The 27,216-nt window shown below is 43.2% G+C and overlaps 1 protein-coding gene across 1 annotated transcript; it reads right to left on the bottom strand.

The window, feature by feature from the left end:
* Positions 1 to 821: 821 nt before the first annotated feature.
* Positions 822 to 26,708, bottom strand: BMS1 (BMS1 ribosome biogenesis factor). The gene is made up of 22 exons (XM_033148736.1): positions 26,492 to 26,708; positions 25,736 to 25,926; positions 24,976 to 25,055; positions 24,312 to 24,500; positions 23,259 to 23,401; positions 23,026 to 23,147; positions 21,654 to 21,850; positions 21,289 to 21,425; positions 19,907 to 20,658; positions 19,390 to 19,491; positions 16,948 to 17,102; positions 15,626 to 15,707; positions 14,848 to 14,924; positions 13,991 to 14,176; positions 13,354 to 13,542; positions 10,832 to 11,012; positions 9,921 to 9,979; positions 9,052 to 9,174; positions 5,004 to 5,151; positions 3,954 to 4,129; positions 2,600 to 2,761; positions 822 to 1,169 (listed from the first exon to the last, which is right to left on the bottom strand). The coding sequence occupies exons 1-22, from the start codon at positions 26,665 to 26,667 to the stop codon at positions 939 to 941; spliced, it is 3,858 nt and encodes a 1,285-aa protein (XP_033004627.1). The 5' UTR covers positions 26,668 to 26,708; the 3' UTR covers positions 822 to 938.
* Between the last annotated feature and the right edge of the window lie 508 nt (positions 26,709 to 27,216).

Genomic DNA, 27,216 nt, shown 5'->3' with positions numbered 1-27,216 from the left:
GTCTCCTCCAAATAGGGCCTGGGTAAATACAACCCTTGACACTGAGCTAGCATTTTTGGTGGCAGTTCTGTGTTGATGACTGTTTGTTATGTCCCACCCATCTTTTTGTATTTTATTAATAAGTTGTATTTGTGAATGTGATTTTTATGTATGTAAGCTGCCTTGAGTGAGGTACAAGCCTCAGAAAGAAAGGATAACAATTTTATAAATAAAACACAACACATAGTTTCACCCTCAGAAATGAGATCGGTGTAGGATTTGTCAAGATTCAAGTAGGTCAAATGATACCCCACCAGTTGTCAATTATTCTCTTTTGGCAATGATGCAAAGACCTATCAAGTAACTGCATAATACATAAACACTCTCCACAGATGAAATGTAGTCAGAAGGTGCACTACAAATTTTGCTGGATCAAAGTTCAGCTACTTGGCAGAAAGATTTGCTTTCACATTTCTTAGGAAGCATGGCCTTTCCTAGAGAAATGCACTATATTTCAATGTGTAAGAAATAACTCATAAACAGATTCAACTTGGGCTGCCCATTTTTTTTATCTCATTCAAACATTAGTATTAAAACCATGTACAAACTGCACGATCCATTTTTTAATAACAGCAAACAAAATTATTTTGAGTAATCTCAAGATCATAAATGAATCCCATCCAAACAATCACATGTAAAATACTTTAATGAATGTTCAGAGACTATGCAGTGTGCGACACCTTCACTTCTTTCTGAAGCATGCTGCAGTAAACACCATAAATCATAATTTACATCTGATGCTGATGTTTTCAAATGACAACTAATGTGATTGTTTTTTCTCCTCCAAGGCAAGTTCATTGGAGTCCAGAACATTATTAACAGTATTTTTGGGTCTTGCTCTTAACTGGGCACTCCAGGGTAAAATGTCTTCTCACTTCCTTCAGGTGGCTGCTGAAAACTCACTTCTCCCTTTCAGCAGTTCCTCTCAGGCTTGATTTCTGCCGCTTTTTCTCCCTTTGTCCAATAATGCGAAAGAGCTTCTTCTTTGCTTCTTTCTGCCTCTTTATTTTCCCTTCCTCCTCCTTCTGCCTCCCTTTGAGATGTTCTTTAAGCTGCTGCCGATGTTTCGCCTTGGCTTTCTTCAGCTTGTAACTGTGTACCGTACCCAAAGCAGACAGAAGTGCTGCAATCTTAACAAGAACAATGAACAACGTGTGAAATGTACATATCGAACTTTAGGGCTGACAAATGGGAGCAAGAACTGGCAAATTACCGGGCTGATTTCCCAGGATTTAATTACAGTTAGAAAGGGAGATCCAGCACTAAAACGCTACTCACTAGCACTGAGCTGCAGCAATGCAAATCAGCACATGCACTTCTGGGAGGAAGATCAAAATCTTAGCAATGACATAAGCAGGAACATCCCCCTCTCATATCGAACAGATTCTTATATCAATCAGAGCTGTTGGTTGTTTTCCATTTATCACACCCATCTCCCTCTAGGATAATTAAACACAATTTGTATCTTGATAATTGTAGCCACTGTTTCTTGGATCAAACGCACTACACCAGTAGTTCTCAAAGGATGTGGCAGGAGAGGATGGCCAGTTCGGTGGAAAGATTCCAGGACAGCCAATATTATATTGTGGTAATGATTCATGTTCTCATGCAGCTGCATTGTATTGTACTTTGTGGGTGTCCCATGATCAACTTAGAATGTAGCTGTGTTCTGTGTTATAAATCAAGGAGCTGTTTCATTTTGTTTCTCAGTGTATTTCTTATCAATAACAAAAACTGGTGTGGTGCGAGCCACAATTTTTTATTCTGGAAGTGTGGCCCAGAGAAAAAAAAGTTTGAGAAGCACTTTGCTACATAAAGCAGGCCTTTAAGATTCATGGCAGTCATATACCAGTTGGTACATTTTTATTTGTTTACTATCCTGAAAGCTACAAGTCAAGTTGCCTTACGTTGGAGGACTACAACAAATTGGAAGTCCCTTAACTCCCTTTGCCATAGAAATGGATGCAAGACAACCACAGCTGCCCGTTTGCCTGAGAAATTTTGGATGGGTGGATTTTTCTTAAAAGGCAACTTACATGGCCACCCCACCCGCTCCATTTTATCCTGAGGTAGGTTAGGATGAGGGACAGGACAAAGTCATTCAGCGAGCTGCATGGCTCAGTGTGGAGTTGAAATCCCAGATCCTAGTCCAGTATTTCTCAAACTTAGGTCTCCAGCTGTTGTTGTACTACAATTCCCATCATCTCAAGCTAGCAGGATCAGTGGCCAGGCATGATGTTCTAGTCCAACAACAGCTGCAAACCCAAGTTTTGAGAAACACTGTCCTAGTGCAACACTCTAGTCCAAGTTTAAGATGCAATCCACATCTCATGGAAATTCCTGACAAATCTGTTGATTTTAATGGGAAGGAATCGTTGACGTTTAATAGAAATCTGTGTTACAGGTTGTGAATAACTTGTAATCCTTGTAAATTACAGCAAAAATAATGAGGACTAAAAACACCAATATTGGTCAGCAATCAGAAAGAACTCCTAACTTGCTATTTTTAAGTGGTTCTTGCACCCAATAAAGGATGATTACAAAACCTGGAACAACTTACCTTCTTTTCATGAGGCTCCCTGATAACAGCTGGTCTCCACTTGTCCTTTGTGACTTTTCCTTTTCCTTCCTGAAGCTTAGGTTTGCTTTTAAATGGCAAAGCCTTCTGAAGCGCTTTTGGAATATGCAGTTTATTGAAATGTTTCTTTTCTCGGATTACAGGCTAAAATAAAAAAGAGTGTATGTAAATTGAACAGCAACATTCATGTTGCTTTCTAACTTAACCGTTACATTCTGCATTATAATGAGGGAAATGGGCAAATAAAATCTCTTGGCTTATGTTCACAGCTCCTTCCCAACCGAAATGTAATATCTGAATCCTTGGCCATGTAGGAGGAGTTCATGTTGTCATTTTTCCCTGTGACAACATCTGGCTTACCGGTATACTGACAAGAGCAAGAGTCACTGGGTGAGCTCTATTTTTGTTATCTGAGCAAGGCAGGAGGGAACTGCATTGCAGTGGCTCCCTTAGCATAAACGCAATTCAAAAATAGGGTCTCATTAACAGACTTCATTATCATTTTACATATCAAATGATGTCACAACTGTTGCAGACAGACAGAATCCTGTTCTACGTACTGCCGCATATCTAGCAAGGGGGCTGAAGGCCATTTTATAAATTGAAAGCTGGAATACTTTACTAATCGGAAGTGGGGAAATTGTGCCTACCACTTCAACATGTTGGGACTCCAGCTCTCATCAGACCCAGCCAGCAGGGCTAATGGCTGGGGCTGATGAAGAGTTGTAGTTCAACCTCATCTGGAATAAGGGGCACATGTCCCCCCAACCCCGCTTTACATAGGCCTGTGAAATCATATTAGGTCCTCAACCAGGGTTATCCTGAATCTCAGGCACAAAATCACCAGGTGGATAACTCAGCTGGTTAGAGCATGGTGCTGACGATGCCAAGGTTGCAGGTTCGATCCCCATAGGCGACAGCTGCATATTCCTGCATTGCAGGGGCTGGACTAATGATCCTCAGGGTCCCTTTCAACACTGATTCTATGAGAATCACCTACTCTACAAACTCATGAATCTGGAAGTTATACTACTAAGGAAAGAGGCACACAATAGGGCTTTTCCTCCCCACTTTGAGATGGGAAAGCAGAGTTGTCCTATTTAGTCTTTCAATGAAAGAGTGAGAAGATGACAGAGGTGGGAATCAAGAAGAAAGATGGTGGACTGGGGACGCTTTCAAAGTCGGACCATGCTCAGTTCTCTGTGCCACTGCACACTCAGTATGTTATCAGAGCCTCCACTATTTCACTAATAGTGTTGCTATTGTGCTGCTGATCAAAGGCAATTTAATATAAATTCTATGCATATTTTGACACCAAACAACATGCACCCCCTACCTTGTAGAGAGAATCTTTGTTTTGTTTTAGTCTGATGCCCTTCTCATGCCTTAGCTGGCCTGTTGTCTTCATTCCTGCCCAGGAGTCTTTTTCACCCACAGCCTTTAGCAAGGAAGTCACTGGGTTATAGAAGGCTGGGGTAGAGACAGGATACCAAGTCCGCAAGAAAACAATATCTAGAATGGGAAGAAAATGGTTAAGCTTTTAAAACTGTTTTAAGGAGGCAAGCTTTGCAGAACTGCAGGTGAACCCCCAAGTCCACATATCTGGACGACAGCTTTGCATCTCAAGCGGTTCCCCTCCTAGACCTGCAAGCAGAGTGAGACAACGGAGTCCTGAGATGAGAAGAGTGGCAGGAGAATGTCATTTCTGAATCTCCCTTATGTGAAAGTAGAACACAATACAAAACCAGCACATCAGGTTCTGGCTCAACTTTCACCCTGTACCACCAGTTTTCTACTTACACAGAGGTTTTCCCAGCAGAAGGTGGCATAGCCCATTCTACCACCTCACTCTGCTGTTATGTGTAAGACCCCGGTCCTGCTGTCACACAGTAAAATACAAAACTGTAGCCCTGTACAGAAGCTGAACACGCCAACTGCCACCACAGGAATATCTGAGACAGTCATGAAGATGACAGCAATCCAGAGCACAAAGCAGAAACATAGCTTTATTGAGTTTGCCTCTTACTATAAATGTAAAAATCAGAACAGTATTGTTACAACTATTGCAATTAGGGAACACATGTAGCATCTCTGAAACTGACCCCTTGCTACCAATACTTTTTTATAGGGGCGGTGGGAGGATGCACTGAAACTGTGATCAGAAATACCAGCCTGGTGTGGCAACTTCACTGATCACCACTAGAGGGCAGAGCTTTTTTTTACATTAAAGGAGGCAAAGCCGAGTTTGAGAAACCTGCCCTCTCAGAAATGACTGCGAAATTCATTCCACAGATATGACAGGAGTGCAACCTCACCTTTGGCAATTCCTGAAAGGAAACGATCCTGAAAGAATCGCCCTGCAAAGCAACTGGAAGGTGCCACTTACCGCTCATTAGCAACTTATCTTCAAAGGTGGCTCGGAAGGCACCCTCGGGTGTCCGCAGGGCTTTTTTAATCTGACCTCGGATGCCGCTCACAGTACGAATGGCTGCGCCTTCAAACTTGGCCACTTCCAGTACAGAGTTAAACATCCCCTATGTTGACGTGAAACAAAGTAGTAATACTGAGCTTAATATTGCAACATCACCAAAAGCACCCTTCTATACCAAAGCTGTGTAGGCTTCTGCGAGGCCTTGGGAACAGAGGAGGACAGCCCTGTATGCTTTACTGATTTATTAATAGAATTATTTCTATACTACAATATCATATTGGGGCAGTGTGCAACATTAAAACGTGAAGCACCACTCAGAACAGAACTTTCCAAACTGTGTGTCGTGACATGTTAGTGCAGGGGTCCCCAGACTATGGCCCATGGGCCTAGATGCGTCCTGAGGGGCTCATTTATCTGGCCCCCAGCAACCCCTGCCGCCCGCTACCACTGCCCGCTCTTACCGGCACGGCTGCCCACTTTTGGGTCAGCGCAGCACCAGAAATACCTTGTGTGCATGCGCAAGTGTCATTTCCAGTGCACTTCCAGGTCTGTGGAGGCCCGTGTGCACATGCACAAGCTATTTCCGGTGCTCCGTCGACCCGAAAGTGCGCCGGAAATAGCGTGTGGGCGCGCGCTCCCCCGCCCTCCGGCCCATCGCGCGGTCGGCACTGGAGGAAGCAGCCCAAGGTCCGGTAAGTCTGGGGACCCCTGTGTTAGTGTGCCAGCTGCAGTGTGAATACCCGGTACTTCCTGTGCTCCTTCCGGGGCTGCAAGGGGGTTAGTTTAACCTCTGGTTTAATAGTAAGACTGAATTACCGTGTCATGAAATGACGCACGTTTAAAAAGTGTGTCACCAACATGAAAAGTTTGCAAAGCTTTGATTTAGAACCATTACCACCATTAGTGACTGGCTTATCACAAAAATTCAACAGCTGCAAAGGCCTGCTTGAAAGAGACGCTTGAAAATCAAAAGTGAGGATGCCTGCCGAATCTCTGCTGGGACAGTGCTCTACTGCACATAGGACAAGCAGTGAGCTCTTTAACACAGCAAGGCCTCTGTAAGACAAGCCACAACTTACAGCGCTCACCCAGTGACTGAGCAGAGATAAAAGGGCTCGCGCGGGCCTTAAGATATCCTGTACCCAAGGTGTTCCAGGGCTTTGTATACTGACGAAAGAGCCTTGGACCTGGCCTAGGAGCAAGTGGGCAGCCAATGCAGGTGGTTAAAAAGAGGTACAGCGTGTTGCCCCCATTATCTGCTGCGTTCTGTGCCAGCTGGAGCTTCTGCATGAGGAGCAGCCCTACGGAGAGCGAACTGCAGTAATCCAGCCTTGATGTTACAAAGCCATGGGCTACAATGCCCAAGTTATCCCAGTCCAGATATGGTCATAGCTGGCACACCAGACAAAGCTTGTAAAAGGGGGAGTGCTTTGCCTGAAGGAGTTCCTGGGTTCAACCCCCAACATCTCCAGGTAGGGCTGGGAGAAACTCCATGTCTAAAACTCTGGAGAGCTGCTGCCAATCATTGTGGACCGTACTGAACAATATGGGCCAATGGACGTGGTATAAGGCAGCTTCCTATGTCCCAAAGAAACTCCTAGCCACATATGTCATTTGTGCCTCTAATGACAAATAAAAGATGGTCAAAGGCCTGGAAACAATGCCTTATGAGGAACGGCTTAGGGAGCTGGGTATGTTTAGCCTGGAGAAGAGAAGGTTAAGATATGATAGCCATGTTCAAATATATAAAAGGATGTCATATAGAGGAGGGAGAAAGGTTGTTTTCTGCTGCTCCAGAGAAGTGGACACGGGGCAATGGATTCAAACTACAAGAAAGAAGATTTCACCTAAACATTAGGAAGAACTTCCTGACAGTAAGAGCTGTTCGACAGTGGAATTTGCTGCCAAAGAGTGTGATGGGAGTCTCCTTCTTTGGAGGTCTTTAAGCAGAGGCTTGACAGCCATCTGTCAGGAATGCTTTGATGGTGTTTCCTGCTTGGCAGAGGGTTGGACTGGCCCTTGTGGTCTCTTCCAACTCTATGATTCTATGAAATATGTATGCAGAAGTACCCCCAAACTATGGATCTACTCCCAACCTTCAGCCCTCCAGATGTTTTGGACTACAATTCCCATCATCCTTGACCACTGGTCCTGTTAGCTAGGGATCATGCAAGTTGTAGGCCAAAGCATCTAGAGGGCCGCAGGTTGGGGATGCCTGATCTACTCCTTTGGAGGGCATGCAACCTTGTCCAGAACAGGCTGCTGGCCTATCCTCTTGACGCAAGAGCAGTGCTCAAAATTAGCCAGGCGCCAGGTGTGTTTTGTAACTGGTGCGGGTCCAATTGCAATCACATGGAGATCTCTGGACACCAGGTTGGCAACTGCGGGGAACAAAATGTCACTTAGAGGAGGATCTGAAATATTTCCCTTTAAACTTGAACTAGTTTTATTCCGGTTTGTTTAAATGTGTTGTAAACCGCTTTGAGATTTGTTCTTTAAAATATAAAACGATATAGTAATGGAATGGGTACTAATACTAATAAAATCCCATCGGGGGGCGGGTGGGGGGTGGCACCTAAACATTCCATTGTGGTGACCACAGTCTAGGTTTAAGCCGCCATCTGGTGATTAGATTATATACCTGAATTTCAAACACTCTGCAGCAGCCACTTACCTACGGAGTTCAAACCCAGTTTATTGGCCCTAATTGATTTTGAAGTTCACACAGTAGGGTCATTCCGTATCAAAATATTAAGAAAATTGGAAGATACAATGTAAAAAAAAAGGGGGGGATCACTTGATATGGAATGACTACCTGCACAGAAAAACAACCATACTAGATTTCTTCTTTGTCTTCTATGAACATACTGAAAAGAGACACTTGCATCACAAAAGGAAGCTAGGTGAAGACTTTGAATTTCAAAAAGGAAAGATACTGCCTTTGTGGGAGCTGCCTGTTCCAAACTGCCTCCGCCTAAGACAGATAACAGCAAAGAATGGAGCCACTGAATGAGTCATAGCACCCAGGAATTACCCAACTGACTTCCAAGATAGGGAGTTCCAAGTTCAAAATGGAGCATAACAGATAAAAATAAAGATAAAAAAGATAAAAATGGCTCCTTCCCAAAGACAAAACACAAAGAAGTTTTTAAAAGGTGGGCAGAGGGGGGGGAGCAACTTCAAAATGGCCCTGGAAAACACATTTTATAATGACCAACACATTTCTTATTCGGTCCTTATTCGGAGGCACAAGGAGGCAACACAGGAGATGTTGCCTTAATTGGAAAATTGCATAAGGCTTTTAGAAACATGCATTGGGCATTTTACTATTTAAAATATCCATTTCGCATCCAAGATCATAGGGTGTCGCCCGACACATGATGCTATACTTTCAACAGAGTTGAGGGCTGTAGGGAAAGGTTAGGGACAAAGATTCAGGATCCTGGCTACCATTTTTGGTAGGTACAGCTTTGCTGGATCATGCCAAGGATCCATAACACCCTGTGCACAACAGAAGCCAGACAGGTGTTTTAAGGGCAGCCGAAACAGGGCCATAGTTTATCACCATTGCTGGCAGCCTAGGTAATGGCATTAAGAGGTATGCTGCCTGGAAATTAATAATAACAGCAGCAGTAATTAAATGTACTGCCCACCCTTCACTAGCAACTCCCAGGGTGGGTTATAATTTAAAAACAGCTACAACAAATTAAAGCTGCAGGAATAGGGCAAGTCCTGAGAACACGCATCTCAGGTGTCAACAAGCAAAGGTTGACATCTTCTGCATTTGCCAAAAACTGCTTATTAGTCGTGCCAGATGCACTTCTATAGGTAGGAAATTCCACAATTCAAGGGCTGCCACAGAAAATGCAGCTTTTTGGTGGTGGTGGTGGGATCCACACACACACACCAAAATTCTGAAGGCGGTGGAACTACAAAGGGGGACCCCTCTGCTGATCTTAACACCCAAGAGGGTCCTCAACATTCCTGCTGCTCAAACACATACCTTGATAAATGCTGTATTCTTGAAAATTTTGAATGGGAAACCGGTCAACTTTAATTTCTTCACAACTCTTATGGACTTATCTAAGTCAAGCACAACTCCAGTGGCAGCTATCCGAAAATCAGGCTGAAATATAAAGCACAGAAACTTGCTTGTACTTGTTATACGATATCCAGGTGTGCGCATGTACGAACACACATGCGGGCAGACAGGGTGGGGCATGCACATGCATCAGAAAGTGCAGGTTTCAGGATGCTTATCTCCAGTTCTCATTTATTTTGCTCATGGGTCTATAAATTTTGCTTTGGCTTACTGCGTGTGTATGCATACCAGAGAAGCTGGAGGAGAGATGGGCCTCTCACATCGCACTTGGCTTCACACGACATACAGAAACAGTGAGACTCTCACATTGCTTCTGCTTAGTCTAAAACGCAGCAATGCAACAGGAGAAACTCCTCCCCTCTTTCCCCTCCCTTGACTAATGGAAACATTTCACCAAGGAACTTGCCCTAGCAAGCAGAAGCCGAGTACAGTGGACGCTCTGGTTGCGAACGCGATCCGTGCAGGGGGCACGTTTGCAACCCACAGCATCCGCAACCCGCAGCGGCGCATGCGCGGGTCACAATTTGGCACTTCTGCACATGTGCAAAGTGCGATTTAGCATTTCTGCACATGCACGAGTGCCGAAACCCGGAAGTAACCCGTTCTGGTACTTCTGGGTTTGGCGCGGATAGATATTGCCCCTCCTGCACACTTCACAAATAAATCCACCAACAGAATCATAGAATTGGAAGGGATCCCGAGGGTCATCTAGTCCAGCCCCCTGCAATGCACCCTAGGCCAACTATACACCGTTCGTGGTAAACACTTACTGTTGCTCCGCTCACTGATTGGATTGCCAGACATCCTGCTCCTTGTGGCGTGATAGGACCTAACAAACAAGATTGACCCAAAACTTCAGTGTATGGTTTAGCGGCCAATATCTTCTCTTAAAAAACTAGTGAGAGAAGTAAAACCCAGGGTAAACTAGGGAGTTAAAAGCAACTACAAAATGCCTCCTTTCAAAACTGAGGTCATGCTCTTAATATATAAACCCCCTGGCACAAGTAATAATCAAGGGAGCATGATTTAAGGTAAAGAAATATGAAGCTTTCTTGGACCTGGCTCTTAACACAATGGCCAGGTTCACATGTACCGGTAGCACTAAACCAGCCTTCCTCAACTTTGGGTTTGCATATAATGCTGGAATCCTGGCTCCCATCAGCCCTGATCATTGGCGATGCTGGCTGCAGATGATGTGAATTACAGCCCAACAATATACAGGGATCCAAGACTGGAAAAAAAACCATGCTAAGCCATGGCTTAGCACTATTATTATGAATTAAATTTGTTGTTGGCTCAAAGCTCGATGACTCACACGCTCCCCCTGCATGGCTGCCAGTATCTACTTATCTCAGTTTTTTTTATCAAGTTTCCCTTATCTTGGCTGACCATTGTGTGAACCAGGGATGATTTCTTATCCTACACCCAGGCTAGGTAAACAAGACATAATCCACATCTTGAAACAGCAAACCCTTTTTCCTGACTGTGGCTCAGTCCATCTCATTCTATCCCTGCAAATTTTATAAACGAGGCAGAGGTGCGGGTTTTGCATTTCCCCCTCTAATTCCACCGCTGCTCTTACATAAAGTTTCAAACAATTAATCTTCATCATAAGGTGGCTTTACCAGTGCTGTTCCTGAGGCTGGGAAGTTGCAGAGTTTGCTTTAGAGCTTGCTCTTACCCCAAAAAGTTGTCCCACAGTGCATATGCTGTGGTGTATACTTGAGTAGCCTGTGACGGCCATTATGGTCTTCGATGTAGTACATAGGGATCGTCTGAAATCTCCTCCAGCCCAATGAGAAAATGAGAGGATCGCGAGTCTTGAGTATTTTCTTGTACCAACGATGCTTCTTCAAGCGCATCTGAGGAAAACCAAGGGTGCTTCATCAAAAGCAAACTCCTACATTTATGCCAATAATTATCTCAGCAGTCCCTTATCCTGTCTTAGTACTGAGGCCACCGTGCACTATATAAAATGCAGTTAAGTGGTTCAGTGCTTGCTGTTTCGAGAACGCTTGGAAACAGAAAATGATAACAGGGATCAAGGAAACACATAGAATATTTCGCAACTTTCACCCTCAAAGAGCCTGATACAAAGGACCACTGAGTGGAAGGAAAGTATCTTGTTACCACTGTTCTACAAAGTCTTGCCTAAGAACTAGCCGTGAGCTGTGAATACCGTATATACGCGAGTATAAGCCGACGCAAATATAAGCCGAGGCACCTAATTTGACCACAAAAAACTGGGAAAACTTATTGACTTGCGCATAAGCCGAGGGTGGGAAATGCAGCAACTACTGGTAAATTTCAAAAATAAAAATAAATAAAATTACATTAATTGAGACATCAGTAGATTAAATGTTTTTGAATATTTATTTCAAAGAAAAACAGGGGCAAGGAGTTCCATAGGCTTGACTCTGCACCACAGGAATAAGCGTTTTCTTTTATTTGCCCCCTCCCCTCTTCCAACAGTTAGGCTTTCCTTTTTATTTCTTTGGTGTATTTTATGTCCAATATTTCCATCCCCCTACAACCTCTATCAATAAATGGGACTGATTCCTGAGTGTGAGGGGGTTTATTTTCAGGCCCTTTTCTTCCCTCCCCAAAGAACCCTCCCTTCCCAAACAGCCAAGCTGTGAATGGATCCAAAGGAAGATAAGAGTTGCAGAGCTCCTGTGACCTTGCCTCCTCCTGGGCTTTGCAGAGAGGAGGGGGGCAAGAGCCTCTGTTCCTTGACTTGGGGGTCCTCCCTGCACCCTCCCCTTCATCCCAGGGACCCCCTCTTCTCCCCAATGGACCCTTTGCAAGATGAGCAGAGACTCACTGGATTCAGGAGGCGCCAGGGATGAAGCACATGCAGAAGAGAGAGACAAAGGCCCCCTCCTCCTTTTGTAGGTGGGCTTGGTATTTCCTGACCTCTCTAGGAATCCCACTCAATCCTTTTTAACCCTTGGCAAGCCAGTGCCCCCAGCTTCTCTGATCCTGTCCTGTGCCTTTTGCAGGAAAGAGCTTCTCTCCACTTCTCTCCCCCCCCCCCAACTGACAGAGGGGGAAGCATTGTGCAGTGCTTCTCCGATCCTCCATTCTGTGCCTTTCTGCTGGTGAGTGGAGGCAGAGGCGTCTTTACCCTTCCAGCTTGTGTCTGGAGGCGCTAGGACCTCGCAGACAGCTGCAAACGCACGGGATGGGATCCTGCGGGACCGGAGGGATCGGGAGAAGAGGCGTCTCAGATCTCCATCCTGTGCATTTCCTGGTGGGGTGGGGGGGTGGGGAAGCGGAGAGAAACTCTTTCTCTCTGCTTTTCCTACCCAACCACCTCGCAGACAGCTGCAAACATACAGGACGGGATTGGAGAAGATGCCCCCGTCCTGCACATTTCCCGGTGGGGTGGGGGGAGGGAGAGGGAAGCGGAAAGAAGCTCTTTCTCTCTGCTTTTCCTTCCCCACCGCCCGCCTCACTTGCGCATAAGCCGAGGGCGACTTTTTCAGCCCCAAAAAATGGGCTGAAAAAGTCGGCTTATGCGCTAGTATATACGGTAATCTCTCACGAAGATCTTTAACATGAGGTGAAAAATAGCCCTTCTGTGAGCAGAAGAGACATTCCACACAAGGAAGGGCAGCCTTTTATGTTCTAGCTTAGACAAGGGTCGGCAGAAGGGAGATGCAGGCAAGGAATCTGGAGGCACACCGAAAGCCATCTAGGATGGCAAAAAATGAAGGATTTTTATGTAGCAGCAAACTGGAATGCCATTCATGTGAAAAAAATGGCTGGATATGATTCCCTGGAGGTAATAAGAGCAGCACTGCTCAAATAATCACTTTACGAGAGCTTCTTCCACACTCAGCTCAGTTGCTCCAGCAGTGCATAAGCGAGCAAGGAAAGATCAGCCCAGCCCCAAATGGGAATAAATGCTTTGTTCTGGACCTGATGGATGAATCTCCCCCCCCCCTCAACCTTCCCTCCACCCACTTTCCCTTGCAAATATTGCCTTTCTAGCTGGCAAGCCTGATGGCACGGCATCCCTCTCTCCTTGAGGTAAGCTGCATTGCGGGAGAATAATTATATGAAAAGTGGGATAAGCAAGTGCTGCAACCCTAAGCCAGAAATATGGGAGTGGGGAAATATGGTCACACAAAAGGTGATGAACTGTGACACAAAAGAATTCTGCACCATAGAGGAGAGTGTAGTGTTGTGACTGCATACCTGCACATATCCGACATTTCCTTCGGTGTTTCCCAGGCCACCCAGGATAATTGGATAGTGTGGGTCAAAATGCAGAACCAGCTCACATGGGACGTTCTCCAGTTCTATCCGTACATACATTCCGGGCCGGAATCCCTCATACTGAACTCTGGTCTCGTCGTCTTGATCTTCGAATTCAGCCCGGTTAAGCTGTGCGACAGAAGCAGTTCGGAGATCCGTTAAACTGACAGAAAAAAAATACTTGGAAACCAATAATGGTAATAATGAACATTTACATTATGAGCCTCCTGGTACAGGTTAATGAATTAAGGAAAATGCACACATTCTTTTCAAATTATAAAACATTGCTATCAAGCTGTATAATACTTGGTGCCTTGCAGCTGGAGCGCACTTGTTAGAGAGCTCAAACCATTTCACATACATGGTGTTATTTTTCTTATGATAAAGAAGGGCTGAAGCTGACATGCAGGGATTACCTAGTGAGTTGTGGAAGAAGGGGGAAATTCAAACCAGAGATACCCCGAACCGTATTTCAACCTTTTAACCATGTCTACTCAGAAGTAAGTCCGATCTAATTCAGTCTTGCAGTTCTAGCCACTAAGCCACAGAAGCTCCCTATCAGGTATGAAATTTATACCTGTGCCTGTTTCTGCATTTCCCCTTTTAGGTCATCAAAGTAGGTGGCATCTCCTTCGTCATACACAGCATCAAACATCCTCTTCAGCTTGCGTTTCTTATCCATGCGCTTCTTCTTTTCCTCTTCCTCTTCACCAGATTTGTCATCTTTCCCATTGTTATTCTCTTTCTCTTCTTCGCTTGATGCCTAATGGGGAAGGAGGGAGGAAGAGGGCTTTATTCTATGTGTTTGTTTTGTCCTCAGGGAACAAAATTACAAGTCATTTTAATACTGCAGCTTTTTGTTTTCAACTGACCTAAGGCCTAAGAAAGATCAAAATTTATGGCTTGTCCATTCATGTAATTAACTAGTGATCATCGAGAGCAAGGAGTCAAAACGGCAAAAAAAAAAAATGTTCAAACTCAATCTGTGCATCATTAACAGATAAGCATTATTGGGTTTATAGTGTCTGTGAAACCTTAAAAAAAATGCCACTGTAATCCCATTATGTGAGAATTTAAGCAGTTCTGACAAGAGCTGGAGATGAGCTACATGTTGCTGCATAGCACTCTAGTAAATGATGAAATCCTACAAAGTAAGGGGAAAGTTGTAGGGGAAAAGTTTTAGGCTCTGAACAGTTCAAAGGTAATTATGAGTCCCACCCAGAAGAAATGCAATGACACTCGTAAACTGCAAACAAAGAACAAATACACATCTGCTAACACTGAGGAAAAATATGCTGAATATTTTCAAATTCCCACGATCTGCATCATTTATTTGCTGAAGAATTTGGGTCTCCTTTGACAAGAGAATCTGTAACTTCCTAGCTTTGAACACCTGTTCAACAAATGAATCACAGTTAATTCTCTCAGACCTACCTCATCTCCTTGATCAGCTGCTTTGCCTTTGTGTACAATTCCTGTCTCAAGATCTTCAAAATCGCCGTATAATTCTTCTATAAAAAGTAGACATCAGAAAAATCATTAATATTTTCTGCCTTAGTTTCTCCTATACAATCAATCTTTCAGCTTGTTCATCGATAAATTTTATGCATGCATCTGAATGTTTTCATTCAAACACACTCAAACACACACACACACACACACACACACACCAAGCCCCCATGGTCCCTTCATTTGTGATATTTTCATAAAACATGAAAAACTGGCAGGTGGGAGGTGGTATATTTACATGGATTGATTATCTGCCCTTCCTGATAAAATCAGACTTGAGTTACAACACTACATAAATGTATGGGCTTTTTTGTACTCTGTCTTCTGTGTGCATACATTCAGTGTCTATATGAAGTCTTCCATCAAAACAAGGAGATGAGTGCACTGGCACTCAAATCTTCCAATAAAGGTAATCAGCCATTTCCAGAGCCCATTCCTGCTCCACAGATCTCCCAAACCCAGATACTAGTTTTCAATAATAATAATAATAATAATAATAATAATAATAATAATAATAATGTGTCCCTCCCGACAGTTCTCAGCATTGTCTCCACATGCAGAACTCCACCACCCACTGAAACCCATATTTTCATCAGCCCTTACCCACTAAAGCTGGCCCTGAAGCAGGTTCACCCATAGCTGCTCAGACCTTTCCTTCCAGCTATTAAGAGAACAACTAGCAAAGGAAAAGGCTCCAACTTACCATCCTCCTTCAACAGTTTAGCAGCATCTTTATCGGCTTCCCAGTTTCCAGTCACAAAACAGTCTCTGATACTGTCCATAACCTGCAGGCAGAGTAGCAAACTTGTTTTCTGCTGCAAACACACCTTAATTCTAGAACTGACCCACTGTAGCAGCAATTATTTTACCAGTTGCAACAATCTGAGCCGCCCATACAAAAACATTTTTTAGAATATTTCTAATCTATTGTTGTTTGCTGAACACAGTCAACGCACACATTTCTCAAGGAAGCCATGAAAGTTAAGATCTGGCCACTGTGTTTTCAAGAACAAAGAGCTATCAGGTACAGCAAAACTGGATACTCGTGAGGCATCAAATTATCTACAGTATCATGCCTTGAAGTGGCTTTCTTAGTCTATGCACCCTTCCACACAGAAACGACTACCTGCCCTAAAAACTATCCTTCCATATGACCAGCATACAGGTGAAACTCGAAAAATTAGAATATCGTGGAAAGGTTCATTTCTTTCAGTAATTCAACTTAAAAGGTGAAACTAATATACGAGATAGACTCATGACATGCAAAGCGAGATATGTCAAGCCTTTATTTGTTATAATTGTTATGATTATGGCTTACAGCTAATGAGAACCCCATATTAACAATTTCAACTTTGGGGTTTTCATCAGTTGTACGCCATAATCATCACAATTATAACAAATAAAGACTTGACATATCTCGCTTTGCATGTCATGAGTCTATATCATATATTAAACTCCAGTAGCAAATGAAAACAATTGCTTACATAAATGGACTTTTCCACGGTATTCTAATTTTTTGAGTTTCACCTGTAGACAAACATAAACCAAAAAAAGGCCTGCACAATTCAAATACCGCCACTCCTTCTTAACCATCCTCCCCAGACATTGCCAGTTTAGTTCCCTACTGATCTCCACCCTCCTGCTTGTTGCTTCTTTTCCTTTCCAAACTCCAGCTCCTCTTTTTTGCAAGTCTAATCCACAATTCTCAAAAATCTTCAAATTTGTGGGAGTGGTAAATTATGTTTCTACCATCACCACCACTTCTACTCCTCCCAACCTCCACTGATACCACCAGCAAGTGAGCATATACCGTGTGCACTGTCTTATTATGAATACAGTATCTGGGATATAAATCTAGCAAATAAGTCCTCCCTGTGCATCTGCCATCTAGAAGCTGCTTATCTTAATCCTCCCTCTATTAAATGTCTTGAACAGCTCGGACTGTGTGACGTGCACACCAACTGACCATCCCTCCATCATACTGCTCTAAGAATACAGTAAGCACTGAATCTCAAGTAGAAGCACCTCGTCTAAGTCCCAATCTTGTGGGGTTTCCACAGGGAATTTGGAGCAGTCAAGGGCATCGGCTTTTCGCTTCGATTCTTCGTTGGGACGGCTGATGCGGAACAAGCCTCCAAGCTCATTGTTTTCTTCATCTTCCTCCCCCTCATCCTCAGCCACTGAATAAAAATAGAAGTGCTTCACAGTTATACTTTGAAAGGAAGGCCTGGGAATGTTGCATCTTGTAATATTTCATTACTAGGGTGCAGGCTTAAGTACCATATTTTTTGCTCCATAGGGCGCACCGGACCTTGTTTTTAGAGGAGGAAACAAGAAAAAAAATATTTTTCTGGTTTTCCTCCTCTAAAAGCCCTGGTTTTTTTAAGGATCAGCTAAAAGTTTTGCAGCTTTTTTGGAAAGGGAAAAGCTGTTTTTTGAGGATCAGCTAAAAGTTTTGCAGCTTTTTTTGCAAAGGGGGAAAAGCAAAGAGGAAAAGCCCTGTTTTTAAGGGGTTCTACTCACATTTCTGAAAAATCTTAAGGAAAGGGAGCCATTTCTACAGTTCCAGACAGATAATCTTATCAGCCAATCACATGTCACTGGGGAAACAAACAACCTCCCTCTGCAGCACATTCAACAATGGAGGCCTGGGCAAGGGGACGGGGCAAAAGGGAGCCAGGACTTTTATCTCTCTCCCAATCTCTTGCTGATCAGCTGCTGAGCGGGGTCCTTTCAACACTCCCTTTTCTCTTTGTAAAATAAAAAGCATGATCTGGTTTTGGACCCTGGGCAATTCAGCTCCAGGGACCACCATTCGCTCCATAAGATGCACAGATATTTCCCCTTACTTTTAGGAGGAAAACAGTGTGTCTTATGGAGCGAAAAGTACGGTATTCAGGAGCAAGCATCCGCAAATCCATTCCCCAGGACTGAATGGGTCTTGTCTTCTGGTGAGAAGAATGTTCACTGACATAAATTCCCCCTCACCCACCCAAACACTCACTTGTCCAGTGGTTTAGGATGCATAGTGAAAATGTCTGCACAACTCAGAAACAGCCCCACTGCTCTTCCAGTCCTCTGCATATGCCAGAGAGCTTGAGAAAAAGGCAGGTTTTGTTTTTGCACGGTGAAAAACAAGTATCCTCTTAACTATTACAAAATGTATGATAACGATCTTGACACTTATTCTTTAAATTCCAAGTCTCTTCTCCTCTAAATATAGCAATATTATATCATAATTGTAAGGTCCTAGGATGGTTGCTCATGAGAAACCAGGCAAACTCCAGCCGTTTCTTTAGTAGTTTTATTGTGCATACTGTGTACAGTGCAGAGCTAAAAAGTTCATGTCTGTATCAACCATCTGCAGAATCCGGGAGTGGCCCCTTCCGGTTCTGACCCCAACATAAGAGTTTTGGTATACGAAATCTCCACCTCCCCTCTTTTCGTTTCATCCCTCTGCGCACTTAGAGCAATGGAAATAGCATGTCTCCCTCCTTGCCCGCTGAGCGAGAGGAGTGCAGGGTCTCTCCAACATCCCCAGAGCCTCGGCTCTCCAGCTCCTGAGCTGCCTGCCCCTCCCCACTGGAGACATCGCTGCTCCCTCCGCTGGAGGAGGAGGTGCTACTGGTCAGGTGGGGCTGAGGCTCTCTGTAGCATCCCGAGAGCCCTTCCACCACCCTGCGCTGGGCCGGGGACAGTTCCCTGACAATAATCAACACTTAATAATGTCATCTTAGTTGCTCTTCTTGCTTTTGTTATTAAGTTTATCCACCTCACTGGAATTATCTTCTGTCTTTTCCAACTACAGTGGTACCTCTGGTTACGAACTTAATTCATTCCGGAGGTCCGGTCTTAACATGAAACCATTCTTAACCTGAGGTGCCACTTTACCTAAAGGGGCCTCCCGCTGCAGCCGCGCCTCAATTTCTGTTGTCATCCTGAGGTAAAGTTCTTAACCCAAGGTACTACTTCCAGGTTAGCAGAGTCTGTAACCCGAGGTGTTTGTAACCCGAGGTGTTTGTAACCCAAGGTGCCACTGTATAGCTTACCAAGCTTCATAATTCCAATATGTGTTATTGTTTGCTGAAAAAGTAACCTGCCCTTAATCATCAGCGTGGTTGATATGCTACAAAATAGCCAATAACCTTTTAAGAAGTTCCAACTTGATTCCAACAATCTGATTTTGGGCCGAGCCAACTGCTGGGAAGCTGGTCAATTGTGTTGAAGGACACAGATTAGAAACCAGAAAGCCTATCAGGGACCACGCTTGGTTGCCTGGTTGCAAATAAATATTCTGGGACCAACCAGAGCAGCTTTCATAAGCTGGGAAAGAGCTGGAACTTTTCTTCTTTCATGCAGCCAATGTACCACAAATGATTAACATGTTATTATTTTTTTCTCTCCTTCCACAACCCATTCTGTTAGTCCCTTTTCTTAAACTGTATAAATGCAGTGTATTTATTATACCTGTTCCATAAATAAGTTTGCGAAGATTGGGAGCCGATTGTTGTTGCCTCAGAAATGCTTCAGCTGCCTTTTGAGTAATGCCTTCTTTCCACTTAAGCGCACCTGGGGGGGGGGACAACATGGTTTCTTTAACTGAGCAGATTCAATGCTCACTCAGATTCGCAACTGTCCATTCTACCACTAATATAAATAGTCCCTGCTGTCATTAATCTCCAAAAGATTATTTACTTTCTCCAGTTCCTATCTGAGTTCACTTTTTCTTAATCACATCTCACATGCATGGGGCTGGATCCAAACTGAGGCTTCAATCCTAACTACACTTAGCGGGGAGTTAGCCTTGTTGACTTCAATAGGACTTAGACTAAGTAGGTATGTAAATTAGTTGCCCACAGTTCACATTGTGATCATTGAGACTACACATTGTGATCACTGAGACTTAACAGCACAAACCCAACCATGTCTACTCAGAAGACATGAATGTAATGCCAAACATGCCAAAAGAGCAGTGTGTACATACCAACTGTATCTAGAGAAAAGTCAGATGCTTCTTTATACTCCTCTTCTTCTTTCAACAGACCTTCAACATCATCCTCGCTTTTGTCAGACTTTGATTCCTGTGTTTTAACTCCAGAACACTGCGGCTGGGAATCTTCCCCGTCAGATTCTTCCGTATCAGAATCTTCCATTGATTCTCCTTTGTCCTCCTCAGATGATTCTTCCATCTCAGATGCTGATGCTTCTTCTGCTGTCCCATTTCCAGAATCTGTAGCAGCAGCCACTTTTCTACACAGATTTCTACTATTTCTCTCCTCTTTGTCCATTTCACCACCTGCAGACCTATTCAATAAATCTGTGTTTCTGGCTGTAGATTCAGAATACGCAACTCTCTCCTCCTCGCTTCCTTGTCCATCTCCTTCTCCATCTTCCCCGTCCCCATCAAGGCCCATTTCTTCTTCCTCACCTGAACTTATCTCAAGATCGTCATCGCTATCGGCAAATGCTGGAAGTTCTGTTAGGGTTCCTTGTTTGGGTTCTTTTTTAAAACGCTTGGAAGATCTCAAGGCCAGCTCCTGATCTGGAAAATCTTCATCACTTTGTTGCCCGTCCCCATCCTCGTCATCACCGTCACTACCACTCTCAGACATTTCTTCATCTTCCTCCTCATCACTACCGCCATCTTCTTTTTCCTCATCTTCAAATAGTGCCTTCCGACGTACCCTCCCAGTATGTGGGTCAGTTTCCTTCTCTTCTTTAGGCATCTCAAACAGACTTCCAAAAGAAGCAAAAATCAAGTACTACGAACCATTCGAAAACAAACATACTGCAGAGAATATTTGGGGAGCTTCCAGGCCATCAGTCAAATTTGGTTTGTGAGGCTGTTTTTGGAAAGCCACACTCACCCGCTCTGTCGGGGGTGGCACAGGTAAGGATGGGGCTTCAAAGGAACAATTGGGAGCTTAACATCAAGTTCCTGATTGTTTCTCCACTGGAGCAAGGAAATGCCCCAATCACCCATCAGCTGGTGGGCACTAAGAATGCACCTTGCACAAGGAAGGGAAACCCTTTCTCCCTCCCAATGCTGCTCTTTGAAAACTTCCCAAATGGCGTTTCTCCACCTCCAGCATCGGGGTGGAAAGGAGAAATAGGGGGAGACTTCCGAAACAAAGGGCTGCCAATACCCTTGTGCTGCGGTTCTTACACATGGGGGTCCCATACAAAGGATTTTGATATTGCTTCCGGAGCCGTAAACGGTCGTCCCCCCACCCCACCCCGCAAAAAAAAAAACAAACCTTTTTGGACTCATCAAAATCTGCTTGCTACGATGACTAAAATAGCCAACAGTAATAAGTGAAATACTCTCTCAACTGCCCCCTTGGTAATCAAGGGTTATCAACTTACCCTTGGTTGTCAATGTCAGTCTCTAGTGGTTGGGAATCCATGAAGAGAGACACTTTGCTTGACGCCATTTTGGCATCAATAGTGGAGTGTGTAGAGATGAGGCTCTGGACTAGTTCATGGTTTGGTCTTGCTTCCTCCTGACAATCCAAAATTCTGTTAGCAACTGTTTTCTAAATATACTTATTTTGCTGTTTGCGTAAGTTAGCTGAGACCATAGTGGTACTTGTGCCAAGAGATTACACCCCATCAAGCAGGCTGGCGAGAGAAGTCTGCCAGGGGTACATACAACTGACTTCAGTACTGCACAAGAATTAACACTACATTACCAACTGCTAAAGAATCAAGCCAGGAGCGTGGACCCTCACCTCTTCTTCTTTATGTGTGTGACTTCCTCCAAGGTCGATATAAACCGCATCTTTATCATAAACTAAGCCCCCAACACCTGACAGTGGTGCATAAATCAGCTTCTCCTTCTCATTTAAGGAACGCTTCTTCTGGTGTTCAGGGAGCGCACATGGATCTGGCAGGAAACTGACATCACTCACTGTGAAATCCCCAACGCCTGGGTGAGAAGAAGCACAGAAGAAAATCAAAACAGTGTCCAAGTAGGAATTGCTAAAAATTAACCACGCATGCGGCGAAATGACCACAGTGATTTCACTGTGTTAATGGTCTTATGTCAATGAAGTACAGTATGGATGAGACTTCCTACCACATTTTTTATTTATTGGTAAGGTACAGGAATCTCATGAACTGGCAAAATGAGCCTAGCTGGCAAATGCCAATAATAATAATAATAATAATAATAATAATAATAATAATAATAATAATAATAATTTGTTATTTATACCCCGCCCATCTGGCCGGGTCTCCCCAGCCACTCTGGGCGGCCTCCAACAAATACCAAAATACAATACAAAGTCACAAATTAAAAACTTCCCTAAACAGGGCTGCCTTCAGGTATTTTCTAAATGACAGGTAGTTGTTTATCTCTCTGACCCCTGATGGGAGGGCGTTCCACAGGGCGGGCGCCACTACCGAGAAGGCCCCCTGCCTGGTTCCCTGTAGCTTTGCTTCTCGCAGTGAGGGAACCGCCAGAAGGCCCTCGGCGCTGGATCTCAGTGTCCGGGCTGAATGATGGGGGTGGAGACGCTCCTTCAGGTATACAGGACCGAGGCCATTTATGAACAAACCCCAATTTTTAAGTATTTATCTCCCATATTTGTATTTTACTTTTTCTGTATTTTCTATATTTACTTAAATAGCAAGTTGCAATACAACTTTACATGTGATATAGAATATTAATTAAAGTAACAGGCTGCTCAGTAAAAAATGTAAACAACTGCATAGGCCTGTAAGCATAAAAAAGTCTTCAAGAAACACCTGAAAGTCAAAAGCAAGGATGCGTGCCAAATCTCTTCTGGAGGCGAGTTTCACAGCAATGGACTGGCAACACTAAATGCCTGACTTCCGGTTCAACAGGTATTCCCAGCAAAGTGTGTACAGGATTATAGCCTCAGCCTTCCAATCTGCAATATGGGGGCAAAGTTTAAGCCCTAAAATATTGCTGATTGGAAGACAGCTATTTGCAGGAACATAGTCTTTTAAAAAGGGCTCCATGTACACTTCATTGGAACAATGCATGTGCAAATTGTATTATTCTTAATACAAGGCTGTCCTTTGTCAACCAGACACAGTGCAGCAAGAACTAAAAAATAAGAAGTGGTGGTATCCAACCTGGCATATGTATTTGACTTTTGTTTTTCAAGTGTGTTCCTCTTAAGTAACCATAAAGTGAAACCTTCCTGTCACACTTTGGATTAACTCTGATATCTTCTGGGTTTGTCAAGTCTTCCATCCTATAGAATATAAGGAAAGAGCCACAGTAAATAAATAAAAAGTCATTTACCAACACTGCGGAGTGTTAGGAGGGTAACAGGGGAAATGAGGGGTGTGTTGTATGGAATTACCTGTCTGCTAGGACGTAAGGATGAGATGTCTGCCACATAAGGGGACGGAATTTCATTACGGAAATAAAGCGCCCCAGGTTGTGGATTTCCTGTTTCTGATATTCTCCATGTACCATCCCAGAGAGATAGAACAATTTGGCACCCTAAATTGACAAATTAAGAGAATAATTCACAGAACAACTAAAGCAACACACTACACTTTACTGTTTCTCCAGCATGAGCGTGATTTCCTCTGAAAATAAACACAGAGTTGTGTACATGATACAGTTTTGCATAATAAGAAGAAAAAGCAGCTCAAGTATATTGACGGCGGAATTCAGCTTCCTGAGAACTTCAGGGAGAGCTATGTATTGGCCACAGTCTGTCATGCCAGATGACAATTTGTCATGCCAGATGACCAGATGAACAATGGCCAACTAAAGCAAAAAAATACACTTCTGAAGTCCCCCAGGAGGAGAAAGAGAAGCCCAACTGCATATCAAGCATGTTATGCTAACCTATGGGCATTATAACCAGCAGGATTGCCAACAAAACTGCATCCCCAAGTTGAATTGCAATCTCCTTACCCCCATAATGTTTCCGGACATCACTACATTGTGTGTTTCCCCACCTGTGCTCCATACATTTGGCCTCCACTCTCTGGAAAGCACAATTCATACAAACTGCAGCAAACAGTTATCTTGCCATGTTTTTCGGTGCACTGCAATCCTGTATTACTGGTAAGACTAAAATGCTATACAAAGAGTGCACCTACAGCGAAGTCATACAAGTACCAAAATCTGTACTGGGTTTGAAAACTCATTTGAACTGTGGAAAGCTCATTACACAACAATGTAGATATTCTCTTCCAGACTAAAATCCAAATCCAAATCTGTGACTTTAACCATGAGTGGATATGGAACAAAATAAAGGGAAAATTTTCAGGAAGGATCCAAAGGAAATTGTAACAGAAACACACTAAAGAGGTATAATGCAGCCTTCTAGTTTCACTGCCTACAACTCTAAATGTTTTACATTCAATTCACAGGTTGATCCATTGATGCAATATCATACCTGATAAACCTCTGTCCAGAATCTGTGTTTCAATCTCTTTTTAGTCTTCTTGAGCTGTTTGTTATTCTTGAAGGTATCCAAGTGCGTAAGAACACCCATAATTTTGGGGAAGCCATGTACCTGGCAAATGTTTAAAAATTCAAATGTTTCCATTTCAAATCCGAAGCTGGCATCAATGAGCATTAAAACCTGAGAAATAGAAAGAAAACTGTCAGGGGGGAAACATGTGGATCAGCAATGAGCTGGAAAATGTTAATGCTCAGTATAAATTAGATTCTCAATTGACTTCCCCCTCCCCCCAGAATATTACCAGCATATATTGAGAATTTAATAGAGAAGAATTTGTGATGATCCAACTATCAATAATGGGTCACCTGAATCAAATAAAGTGCATGTTGCATAGTAAACAACAACATTTTCCTCTTTCAAAGAAAATATGCTTAATCCAGTATATCAGTCCAATTTATTCACTAAATAGGACTTTTTTCTAAGCACACACATAGAATTGCAGTGTATAACTATTGTTTATAGAGCACAGCTCTGGAGAAATATACAGTTTGACTTATATCCATCTTGTAATTAGTGTATGATGTTTTCCCAAGTTTATAATTAGCATATGTTGTTTTATAACAAGAAAAGCTTGTCATATACTGATACAACTCACCAGATCGGCAACTTTAGCTAGATCAATCATTGTATTAATATCACATCCACACTCAATTATGGTAAGCCTACGCTTTTTACCTGTAAACAAAGGTGAAGAGCAAAACATGACAGATTTTAGTACTACCATTAAAAGCGTAACAATACTTTTCAGCTCATTGATTGAGAACATCAGATCACACTACCATGTGATGGTTTCCTGTCAAAATCAGATAGGCTAGCAGGGAAATTAAAGTGATTTTGGCTGATTTTAGTTTATTCAAATATTCTTATAGCACATATGATCATGTACAGCACACTATACTCCTCTAATTATGTCCTTGCTTTTCAGACAAATATGGACCACCTGTCCATCCATGATCATTGGATGCCCTGGCTCCAAGTACTTCTTCCCATCCAAAATGCAGCATGAGGCAAAGGGCCAATGGGGCCTTCTCTGTGGTGGCACCTCATTTGTGAACACTCCCCAAGAACACTCAACTAGTCTATCTTTCAGGCACTAGATAAAAGCTGTACCATTCTCTCAAGCTTCTAACTACAGTATAGATTTTTTATGTATGGTACGGTTCAGTCAAAGTAATGTACTTTAAAGCCACAATTATTTCAAAACAGAACTCAGTAAGCACTTCCATTTTCTTCCATGAAAATCAACAGTACTTAAAAACATCCAACTGTTAGTAGGTCTGAACTGAGGATTGTTTTAAACATAAACCAAACACACACATGTACATAAGCTTTTGTTTATGTGGATCAGTTCTTACCTGACACAATTGTTACAGGGCCCCGGATTTCAACTAACTTCTGCCTGGTGAAATTCTTAATAAGACATTTTATCAAGGTGCTCTTTCCAACTTTTGGAGGGCCAACCACAACCACAACCACAGGAGGAGGTTCTAATGGAGTGCGGTCAACCACTGGAATGTGATGTTTTTTCATCTTCAAATCCTGGGTCCTGTTTTTAAGAATAATGTTTACTGTAAGCTACAAAGTAGACAGGACAAGTGCCCTTCCACACAGAAAAACAAGAATAACACCAGTTGTTCAGACCAAAGATTCACCCACCCTCAAATTCCTCCCCCCATGCTGCATGTACCACAACAGCCTAGAATCCAAGGAAATTATCTCATGCCATCTAGTTACATCCATTCACATCAGAATTGCATTGAGTCTCATAAAATTACATGGAAATGAGAACTAAAACATCGGCTGCAACTCATGGACCTAGATGTGGACAGTTATCAGCTAGTTACTCAGCGTAATCATTCTCATAATATTATTGTGAGGCTAAAAAACTGATTTCCCTAAAGAACAGGATATAGATTAAGAAAAACCGCATCATACCAAAATGGAGAGAGCTCTATCATGTGAGTATATATGAAGACAGCTCAGAGTGTTATACAGTTACAAATTCTAAGCTGAAGAACACAACCTGAAGCTGAAAACGCTAAATGTAAGAATAAAGCATTCTAACAGGTAGGAGCAAACCAGTATGCTAACAAAGTCTAGCAGTTCCATACCTGTGGAAAGTTCTGGCCATCTTGACTGCAGATTGGACTGCAAAGGCCTTTGGGTTTCTTTTCCGGGCATCCTCCTCATCTTCAAGCCCTAAATCTTTCAAATGACGCTTCTTTTTCTTGCCAGCCTTTGGCCCACTGTGTCTCTTGCGGTGATGTTTCTTATCGTTTTCCTCCATCGCTTTTCTTGGTGTTCAAACTATCACTCAGGGCAAAATACCTGTTTTTACCAACGTAATGTTAAGATAAACAAACAAATGTACTATATATAATATGCATCATTCAGTGGGTAAGAAGTGAAGGTGCTTCAACAACTGACCTTATTCCCAACCTTCAGTAGCTGGCGACTGACACAGTTTTCCCTTTGTATATCCACTTGGGTGGAATAAAAGTGGAGAATGTTTGCTCACTTTGGCTAGTAAAATACTAGCTTCCACACTAAGTGTGGTCTAAACACCACTACCCATGTTTACTTGGAATTAAATCCCACTGCACTCATCAGGGGAGGTTAGCTCCAAACCCATGTTCAAGGCCTTGCTACTGCCATATAAAACCATAACTTGAGCCAAGTAGTCTGCTTCCCCTTATATTGCCCCCCCCCTTATGTGCTTCCAACCAATCATTAAGTTCTTCAGGAAGCAGCATTGCTAGCTGTACTACAATCAGTGGTCTGCCACTTTATAATATCTAGGAAGCCTTCTGGGTAGGGACAGCCTCCCTCTGGAACA

The sequence above is a fragment of the Lacerta agilis genome, chromosome 5, assembly GCF_009819535.1.
Source record: "Lacerta agilis isolate rLacAgi1 chromosome 5, rLacAgi1.pri, whole genome shotgun sequence".
Taxonomy (NCBI): Eukaryota; Metazoa; Chordata; class Lepidosauria; order Squamata; family Lacertidae; genus Lacerta; species Lacerta agilis.
This window is presented reverse-complemented; position numbering and strand designations above follow the sequence as displayed.